Source organism: Salmo trutta, chromosome 3 (assembly GCF_901001165.1).
Source record: "Salmo trutta chromosome 3, fSalTru1.1, whole genome shotgun sequence".
NCBI lineage: Eukaryota > Metazoa > Chordata > Actinopteri > Salmoniformes > Salmonidae > Salmo > Salmo trutta.
Window position 1 is genome coordinate 23548377 of NC_042959.1, and position 11102 is coordinate 23559478.

Below are 11102 nucleotides of genomic sequence, written 5' to 3' on the forward strand. Positions count from 1 at the left end.
AGTCACAATGACTACCAATCATAAGCAAGGGATGCCCCTCCACTGCTATTGTGCAGTGGAACATTTAAGGCCCGATTCAATCAGATCCACTTGACGGTGTCGGAGGTGGAACTGCGTTTGAGCTGTCAAATACCCAAGTGGCTCCTGGCATTATACCTAAAGCAGACATTGCCATTGGCTACACGGAGTCGCATTAAGATAAATCCCATGAAGCCTTGTTTACAAATTGGAACACTGGGATGTGAGATGGAATCTACACCTCCATTACGATGACAGAAACCCTCATTGTTTGGTTTAATGATTTTCTATTTGAGCGTCATTACTTCTATATAGCCTACACTTTCTCCTTCTGAACTTCTAACACCAGTGGAATGGGTGTGGCTTCGTGACAATGATCATAAGAATAACACATCATCCAAACGCAGAAGAAAGTCTCAATAGCCTCAGGTTGTCATTACTGTAAGAGAATAAATGAAATTCCAACACTATGCTGTGTGTTTGTGCAACAGGGGCACATCGATTGCGTTATAACTATAGCAGCCCCATTTGATTCCACATTCATTTAGAATGGAGTTGACCGAGCCAGGTCTCGCTAAAAGGTCAGCCGTACTATAAGTTTTTTATTGGATGGAACACAATTACCTTTACTTTCTTTGTGAGGGGAAGAGCCGAGTGGAAATCAATCTGTCAGATAATTTATGCAACTCCCCCCACTCTCTCTCCTTCTCCAATTCACTCCAGTCACTGCTTAGCCACAGTAGAATAACTAGGTCTTGTACTAGATGGGTGTGGGTGGGGGCGGTCAACTCTGAGAATGTCATCTCTTGGTGAAAGAACTGTATGTACGGACTGTAGCTCATTGTAATGGTCTGTGTGACATATCTAACAGGTCAGCCTGTTTCTGGTCTCTCGAATGGAGGAAATCTACAGTCCCTTCTTAAGAACAGAACACAGAGATGTATGTATGTGTCTTTCGGAGGGGTTGGGTTAAAAGTGGAAGTCAAATTTCGGTTGGACCTTGTGTCCAATTGACCAATAAAATGATCTTACTCTTAAAAAAAGAGAAGAGACCTCCCTCTATCGATTAGATCTCTCGTGGTGGTTTTGGATAGATATGAATCATCCTGTCTCCTTTAATGGACCTGGGCTGCTCGGCTGCATACTGATACTCTGTCTGTCTCATAGGTGGCATTACATAAGCCTGTTCAATGGGTTTGGATGGAGAATAAGACAATTCTCTCCATCTCTCTCTCTGTCTGTCTGTCTGAGTTTCTATCTCACTGCCTCTCTCTCTGGCCATCCTCTGTCGCCCACTCGCTACTCTTCCCATCACAGTCTGTCACTCTCTCTCTCTCTCTCTCTTTCTCTCTCTCTTACATGCATGCACACACACACTGACACACACAAACATGCACACACACACAGATGTTATGTTTTTTGATGAGAACAGGTAATAAGAAATAAATCTACAACAGCGGCCCGATTAAAATCGTAATCATATCGTTGATTAAAGAAAACCTCCTCTCCATCAGAGGGGTAGCGAGCTTGGCATCTAGTATGGCTAATAAATTCACCCACCATTGCAAATATCTAGATTAGAACAAACAGAATAAATCATTTGGGCATTCCAAATTGACCCAGTATCAAATTGACTACACAAATATTGTGATATCAAGACTCCCCGTGGACAGGGATTCACGACTCATTTAACCCCTTCATTGCCACACCTTTTTAATGGAGCTATGTAGTGACGATTCCACTGCATTTAACATGTTTGATTCTTCCAAACTCTGAGCTAAATGGTGACTAGTGGATATTAAGGGGTTAAACCAGACAGAGAATTATGATGCAACATGTATATACTTTTGCTGAACCCACTTACAGCATGCGCTGTATTACATATTACTGTAAGTTGAAATATAAACAGCGCCTATGATCTGTATAGGCACACCTGTTTCTCTGTGTTCAAATGTGATGAGGGGGACAATATTAGCCTAGTCCCAGATTTGTTTGTGCCATCTTACCAATGGGGACTAGGCAGGACAATATATCCAGCACTGTGTATACCTTGTGTTGTCGATGTCCTTTTGAAGTGTAGATATTTATGTGAACACCTCCTCGTCGAACATCTCTTACCAAAATCATGGGCATTAACGTGGAGTTTTTTGATGCTATAACAGCCTCCACTCTTCTGTGAAGGCTTTCCACTAGATGTTGGAACATTGCTACAGGGATTTGCTTCCATTCAACCACAAGAGCATTAGTGAGGTTGGCAGTGATGTTGGGTGATTAGGCCTGCCTCACAGTCAGCATTTCAATTCATCCCAAAGGTGTTCGATGGGGTTGAGGTGAGGGTTCTGTGCAGGCCAGTCAAGTTCTTCCACACCGATCTCAACAAACCTTTTCTGTATGGACCTTGCTTTGTCCATGGGGGCATTGTCATGCTGAAACTGGAAAGAGCGTTCCCCAAACTATTGCTACAAAGTTGGAAGCACATTGTCTAGAATGTAATTGTATGCTGTAGTGTTAAGATTTCCCTTCACTAGAACTAAGGGACCTAACCATGAAAAACAACCCCAACTGTTATTCCACCTCCACCAAACTTTACAGTCGGCACTATGCATTGGGTCAGGTAACATTCTCCTGACATCCGCCAAACCCAGATTCGTTTGTCGGACTGCCAGAAGGTAAAGCGTGATTAAAACTTCTTCAGGCTAGGGTCCTTTTTTCTCAATTTCTGCCTGACTGACGTGCCCAAAGTAAACTGCCTGTAGCTCAGGCCCTGAAGCCAGGATATGCATATAATTGGTACCATTGGAAAGAAAACACTTTGAAGTTTGAAGAAATGTTTAAAACATGTAGGAGACTATAACACAATAGATATGGTAATAGAAAATGCAAAGATAAACCAACCGGAAATTTGTTTATTTTGAGAGCCCATGCTATTACAATGGAAAGTATAGGGAAATAATTAATTCTTGCTCCATGTATGCAATTCCTATGGCTTCCACATGGTGTCAGCACTCTATGTTCAAGGTTTCAGGCTTGTTTCTTCCAAAACGAGTAAGAAATATGAGTTTTAGTACTGGGACATACTATTGGAAATTTGTGTTTGGGCGCGCGAGGAAGGCAAGACGCACCTGCTAATATTGGTTTCCTATTGAACATACTTCTTTCCGTATGAAATATTATAGTTTGATTCCATTTTAGGGTATCTGAGGAGTCAATAGAAACGTATTTTGACTTGTTTTAACCTCTACGGGCCACGGGGGCAGTATTGAGAATTTTGAAAGAAATATGTGCCCATTTTTAACTGCCTCCTACACCAACTCAGAAGCTAGGATATGCATATTATTAACACATTCGGATAGAAAACACTCTGAATTTTCTAAAACAGTTTGAATGGTGTCTGTAAGTATAACAAAACTCATATTGCAGGCAAAAACCTGTGAAAAATAGATTTAAAAAAAAGAGAATTTTGTGACTGTACTATTTAGTGTCATTGTTTTAAAGATACCACAGTGAGAAAGGATTCAGTTCGCAACTCCTACTGCTTCCACTAGATGTCAACGATCTTTAGAAAGTTGTTTGAAGCATCTGTGATAAATACACACCGAATTAGAAAGCTTACAAGTTGACACGTCATCACTTCATTTTTTGCGCCTGCGCATGAATCTGAGAAGAGTGCCTTTGTCATTATCGTTTATTCTAGACACTTGATAGGTTGTGTGAAAATATTACTGATGTTTACTGATGTTTCACGTTAAAAATGGAACAAAAGATTAGTGCTAAACAACGTTTGACATGTTTAAACAAACGTAAATAGATTATTTACTAGGTTTTCTTTAGTTTTTCGACGTGACTTTACACTGCCCACCTCATTTTGTGGGAGCCTACTGAACGCTAACTATTTGGACATAAATTATGAACTTTGTCAAAAGAAACCACATTTGTTCTGGACCTGGGATCTCTGGCAGCGCCTTCTGATGGAGATAATCAAAGGTAAGGGGATATTTAGAATGTTATTATCGATATTAGATGATGCTAATGCTAACGGTATAGCTTAGCTTAGCTTAGCATATAGCTTATTGTTGTTAGCATAGTACCCAGTTTATACAAAATGTGATTTCCCAGTAAAGTTATTTTGAGATCTGGCCCTTCGGTAGCAATTACGAGATGATAATATATTATTCTTTGAATGACAATATTATAATTTACCAATGTTTTCGAATAGTAATTCCGTGATTTGTAATGCTGGATTCACTGGGTGCATTCGAGCCGAAAAAAATTCTGAATTTCACCGCGACTGTAAATGCTGTTTTTGGATATAAATATGAACTTGATGGAACTAAAAATGCATGTATTGTATAACATAATGTCCTATGAGTGTCATCTGATGCAGATTGTCAAAGGTAAGTGCATAATTCTAGCTAGTTTTCTGTCTGTTGATGCCCTTCTTTGAATTGGCTAAACATTACACGCAGCTATTGTCAATGTACTCTCCTCACATAACCTAACTTTATGCATTCTCCGTAATGCCTCTGAAAATCGGACAGCGTGGTTAGATTTAGGAGATATATCTTTCAAATGGAGGAAAATAGTTGATTATTTGATTTTTTGAAATGATTACTCTTGCAGTTTTGAATTCCCCGCCATGGTCACATGACAATGAATCCCAATACCGGGATAAGATCGGGATAAGATCCTCAACAGGTTAACAAAGTTTAGCGGTATATTTTTGGATTCCTTTCTCTGCATGTGGAACGAGTGGATTACTCAAAACGATGGCACCAACTAAACAGACTTTTTGGGATATAAAGAAGGATTTTATCTAACAAAACGACACTACATTTTATAGCTGGGACCCTTTGGATGACAAATCAGAGGAAGATTTTCAAAAAGTAACTGAATATTTAATCGCTATTTGTGAATTTATGAAACCTGTGCCGGTGGAAAAATATTTTGATGTGGGGCGCCATCCTCAAACAACTGCATGGCATGCTTTCACTGTAATGGCTACTGTAAATTGGACAGTGCAGTTAGATTAACAAGAATTTAAGCTTTCAACCGATATAAGACACGTGTATGTGCCTACATGTTTAATATGCATCATTTTTATGATTATTTATTTGAATTGCGCGCCCTCCAGTTTCACCGGAAGTTGTCCCACTAGCAGAACGCCTAGCCCTATCTCTCCAGAGAACGTGTTTCCACTGCTCCAGAGTCCAATGGCAGCAAGTTTTACACCAATCCAGCCAACGTTTGGCATTGCACATGGTGATCTTAGGCTTGTGTGCGGCTGCTCAGCCATGGAAACCCATTTCATGAAGCTCCTGACAAACAGTTATTGTGGTGGACGTTGCTTCCAGGAGCAGTTTGAAACTCAGTAGTGAGTGTTGCACCCAAGGACAACAATTTTTACGCATTACGCGCTTCAGCACTTGGCGGTTCCGTTCTGTGAGCTCGTGTGTCCTACCACTTCACAGCTGAACCGTTGTTGTTCCAAAACATTTTAACTTCACAATATCAGCACTTACAGCTCTAGCGGGGCAGATATTTGACAAACTGACTTGTTGGAAAGGTGGCATCCTATGACGGTGCCACGTTGATAGTCACTGAGCTCTTCAGTAAGGTCATTCCTACTGCCAATGTTTGTCTGTGGAGATTGATGGCTGTGTGCTCAATTCCACTCTTTTTAAGGGGTGTCCACATACTAGTTTGAGTCTCAGATGTCAAGGACTGCTGATATATAATCATACTTGTGGTCCATCTCCGCTCCATCTCCTTGGCAAAGAAGTGCTCTGCCTTCAGAATCTAGATTGGAGTAAATAGAGTTGTCGCTACAGTGCCTTCTGCCCTTGGGTATACTGTAGCCTACAGTTTGATACACGATACTGGGTGTGTGTAGGAGCCAGGAGTGTTGTTTATCAGGTCCTAGATCAGATTAAAGATAAGATGTATTTGAATGAACACATCAAGATCGCTCCAGTGGGATAAGGATGACATGTTGATGTGGTGCTGAACTAAGAATTAGGAATTGGATGAAGTTACCCGTAGAAGATGATCTAGAGTCCGTTTTCTGTTTCCCCTCATAATAGATAGGGTTATAAATGGGGAAGGGGAAGCTGATTCTAGATCTGATGACTCACTCATCAAATACCTGGCAGGGGTGGATGTGTCCTCTCATTGGTTGAACATACAGCAGCAGCCTAGAAAGCAATAACATCAAGCTCAATATTGTTTAGCTCTTCTAACTTGCTTTGACAGACAAGTGGCATCTATGCACAGTGACTCCATATAGAGCACATCAACGTGGACAGACTTGACCTGGCTGCTTCTGAGGCAGGGAACAGGCTAAGCCATGTCATATGAGACTTGACCTGGCTGCCTCTGAGGCAGGGAGCGGGTTAAGCCATGTCATATGAGACTTGACCTGGCTGCATCTGAGGCAGTGAGCGGGCTAAGTCATGTCATATGAGACTTGACCTGACTGCCTCTGAGGCAGGGAGCGGGCTAAGCCATGTTATTTGAGACTTGACCTGGCTGCCTCTGAGGCAGTGAGCGTGCTAAGCCATGTCATATGAGACAAGAGAAGACGACTTACTTTTATAATTAATATTTATTATTTATGATATTACTTGAAAAGAGTGTTTGAACAAGTGTGTAATTGATATTTCAGCTCTGTGTAGTTTACCCCACTTATGTGTGAATGGAGGATTATTAAAGGAGAGGAGTGTGTGTGCCCAATGGCACCCTATTCCCTATGGAGTGCACTACTTTTGACCAGGGCCCATAGGGCTCTGCTGCACTATATAGGGAATAGGGAGCAATTTAGGAAGCGGCTTGGTTAAGGAGCGTGTTCAGGGCAGGCTAAGGTCCACGGAGTTCTGCCTAACCTCGATTTCTGACTGGCCCAACTTCCTAGCATATTAAATATTTCACAGTGTTCTCTTTAGTAGTGGGATATGGAATTAATTAAGTTTTCACACAAAAAATGACTATGGGAAAATGCTTTCTGCATACATCAGATTGTTGGTAATTTGTGAAAAGTGTAAACAGCATGAATACTACATCATAACGAAGTCAGATTGCAGATGAATGCAGGAAATTACAGCATGGCAAGTCAACCATAATCTTGAAAACGAGACCCTAGGCATTTGAAAATTGTGGGAGGCAATGCAGATGTCTAGAGAGACTAAATTAATGATGTAAATAAGGGACATTTGATGTGTTAAATCATCTGTTTCTTACAAGAGACTTTATATCTCTTCTATGAGACCCCAGAGAGGGAGTGTTGATTGTTTTGAAATTGGTCAGTGGAAAATCATCAAGACACAATAGTGTGCACAGACACACACACATGCACACACGCGTGCACACACACACACATACACACAGTGGCCGCCTCTATCTACTCTCCTAGAGTTGGCAGCAGATCTAGAATGTACCAGATGTACTCTTGATGGCACAATATGTCATCTCTCCTGCCATAGCTTTGATACATGGTAGAAGTACCACTGGCCCAACAATAATTTATTCAGTACATTTTTACACGTTCTTGTTTTTCTTATGGTCACCATAAAAGCGTAGACAACGATATCCCAGTAATGGAATTATTCTGGGACTCACTGCATAACCTTTACAAAAATGTCTTTGAGAAAATGTCAATCCACTTAATCAGATTATAAATGATCTTATCCCACAAGGCATACCTGTAAGGGAAGCTTATGCCCTCAACCTGTAAGGGAAGCTTATGCCCTCAACCTGTAAGGGAAGCTTATGCCCTCAACCTGTAAGGGAAGCTTATGCCCTCAACCTGTAAGGGAAGCTTATGCCCTCAATACAGTTTGGTGATTTAGCTAATCAGAGTGTCTTTCATCCCAGGGATATCATTCTTTCTATGCATGAAAAATGCCCAATTTACTGGTTACATTGTCAGGACCTAAATTCACTGTCTCACCTAATGAATAGCAAATTGATCTATGTAATTTTAATAGGGTTCCTATAAATGTCTCTGTCCCCAGTTTTAATTGTGCTTTCTCAGCTGAAAATGTATGTTTTCAATACAAAGGGAAGTCCTGTAATGCCTTGTAATGTATAGTGCCATCTACTGGTTTAAAAGCATGGAGCCTCTCGCTCTCTAGTAATATGCAGTATATCCCCATACACGAAAAATACAATTTTACTGACAATAAAAAAATATATTTATGTATTGTATTGTCAAAAGTACAGCCAATTATTAATGAGTGTTTTTGACCAGTGGTTTACTTGAGTTTGAATTGGTCCATTGACCGATTTGTTGACTACAGGCACGGTCATCACAAATCTATTGTCCCTATATGTTCAAATAAATGATAAGAACACATATGACTAATAGGCTACAGTATGTCCAGTCAACATGCTTTCAGCTTTTTCCCTTCTGAAGAGCATAGAAATAATATTCCTCAAAGGAAAAGCTTTTAAATGGCATATGTGTTTAATAATTGAGGCAAATCTGTAAGTTACAATGAATCCATCTGCTTCGTACTTACAGTAGACTACTAAGGGAATGAAGCCATCTACAAGTCTTTAAGAACATCTCTGACATCACACTAATGGGTATTCATGGAGTTACTTAGATAGAACCTAAGCTGTGATTGACATGTCGTCACCGTTCTATCAATCCAGCATTATCAGGCATCTGTCGCGCGATGCAATGAGGAGCTTTAATGCAACATGCTTTTATATGAAAAGTGTGGAATCTATATAGATAATCAATGCACATACTATTTAAAATATAATTTTGATATACCTCCGAGACGTTTTTCAAAACGAACTGTCGCTTGGCAACAGCTAGATGAAATTGGTAGCCCATCCATAGAGCGCGCGCTCATTAATAGCTCAGTGCACAGATCAAATCGAACCTATTATTTCTAAATTAAACTATCAAATACTGTCAGTTTTAAAATATATATTGTTGCAGTTGATTGTTCCCAAAATAGATATAGAAATTGTAACATAACGAATGTGGGCGAAGAATTGGTAGGCGAGAGTCTAATCCACAAACACTGGAGGTTGGCTATGCAATAACCTATAGCATATTTCTGCCCGAAGGGAAGCAATTATTTGTATAATTTCATTCTTACACTTTCTTTCTTTCTCTTCAACAGAACTACATCTAATGTATACCAGATATAGATCAGTTTCCTTATCAAGGTAATGACGAAATGCGGATAATAAATGAACATAGGCTATTAAATGTGGAACCATAAAGGCCTGCACTCAGGTCTTTATGGGTCTTCCAAGACCATGAATTTTCCATTAACAGGCTTGAATGCCTTTTGACCTCAGTCAGGTCTTTCATTGAGATGATAAGCTATTGCAAATGGTGAAAATATTTCACAAAATATAATTAAAATATGTTGAATTTGATTAAAATATGAACAAAACGACGTGGGATATTATTCCCCAGTGCTTATCATGCATTACATTACGCGCGCCTGTGGCATGGGAGTCATCACTGTGACTGACTGTTACTGTGGAAACCAACATTACCTTGTCATTTCTCGCAGAATCAAAGATTAACAATGATCTTATTATACAAACACAAACAGCCTACTTTTCTGTCTTTCCACGACAGATATGGTTTCACGAACTAAAATAAGCGCACACAAATTACGCGCTAATTGAGTTGTTCCATGCACCGTTTCAATGTAATTTAATATATCAATTGATAGTTTCGCTGTGTTTCTATTGATATCTTTGAAGGGGATGAAAATGGTTTGCATTTTATGTAAAGAGACTTGAAATAGGTTACAGTTGTTACTTACAACAATTGGTGACGGCAAAACTGTTCGCTACTTCCAGATTGTCAATATGGGGCGTCAATCTGAATTCGGGTGTGCTGAATTGAACCATTCCTATCCGAAATGCACTGTACTCCTGATCAGCACCCCTTGGAAAGAGTCCACCTGTAATAGAAACAATTGGACATCTCAATATACTTGTGCATAGACTATTCCAATATGTTGTATTGTTAATTTATTTGATATATTTTCATGACCAGCTTTCAAAATGCATTGGCACAATCACTAGCCTACTTGCTGGACCTATGTCCAATGATATATCATTTCAATTAACTTATTTGATTGATACATACCAATTTGTACACTTTGAGAGCCACCAAGCGCCAAACCCCATAAAACTGGTAGAAAGAAAACCGATGAAGTCATAAGCTTAGGCATTTCCACAAAAAATTTGCCCACATCCACCCAAGAACGGAGATATTCCTTGTTTACTCAATAATGGTCTATGTTAGATCCGACACATATTGAAGACTTGCTGTCAGGGAAAATTCACTGGTGACTATTTTCTTCTGCAGGTGGTTTTTGTATAGAATATTAGGGCTCTTGCTCCCTTTATCCAGGTCCAACAGTGAAGGAATTGTATATTAACTGCCTCTTCCGCTCCTCTTTCTCGCGCTGTCCTCCTGCGAGTCGTCGACACCTCCTTTAACAAACAGGAACACTTCTAGTCTCTGCTCCGTGCGTTGGAGATCGTTTCAGCATCACGAACAAGCGACGAATGTTAATGAGATGCGTAAAGACACGAGAGGAGCCGAGCGCGCACTCCACTTCCTCGCGACGTCCAGGGCTCATTAGTGTTTGTACATGTTAGTTTGTTGAGCATATAATATGAGACTCAATATGTGGCCTTGACTTTTTAAACCTGCTAAGATTCATGGCAGACCATAAGGGCAATCTCATCATCTGCAGGCGTCTTCGTGTTAAACAAGTCATTATTGAGGGGTTAGCCCTTCGCTGTATCACTCTGCACTAACAACTTAGCAAATAATGACATGAATTACATCTTGAATAAACCTATGTGTGCCCTTCCGATAATCAGACTCACAGACTCACAGTCACTATAACGTTACAGCATGTGGATAAGCAAACAAGGAGCGGTAGAGATACTCTCAATGATCGGCTATGAAAAGCCAACTGACATTTACTCTTGAGGTGCTGACTTGTTGCACCCTAGACAACTGTGATTATTATTATTTGACCATGCTGGTCAATTATGAACATTTGAACATCTTGGCCATGTTCTGTTATAATCTCCAC

General features: G+C 40.1%; 1 protein-coding gene across 7 annotated transcripts in view; it reads right to left on the reverse strand.

Annotated features, from left to right (window-relative positions):
- gria2b (glutamate receptor, ionotropic, AMPA 2b) overlaps positions 1-10547 on the reverse strand; it is a 59268-nt gene extending 48721 nt beyond the window's left edge. For 4 of the 7 annotated variants that reach the window (XR_003871083.1, XM_029726912.1, XM_029726918.1 and 1 more), the window contains exons 1-2: positions 10139-10547; positions 9810-9950 (exon numbers count right to left, since the gene is read on the reverse strand). Coding sequence is in view for 6 of the 7 variants with exons in the window: in XM_029726912.1 (XP_029582772.1) it covers positions 9810-9950; positions 10139-10223 (226 nt within the window). In the remaining variant the exon portion in view is untranslated. The remainder of the gene's footprint in view (positions 1-9809; positions 9951-10138) is intronic. The other 3 variants (XM_029726905.1, XM_029726929.1, XM_029726900.1) reach the window with 2 other exon arrangements.
- Positions 10548-11102: the final 555 nt, after the last annotated feature.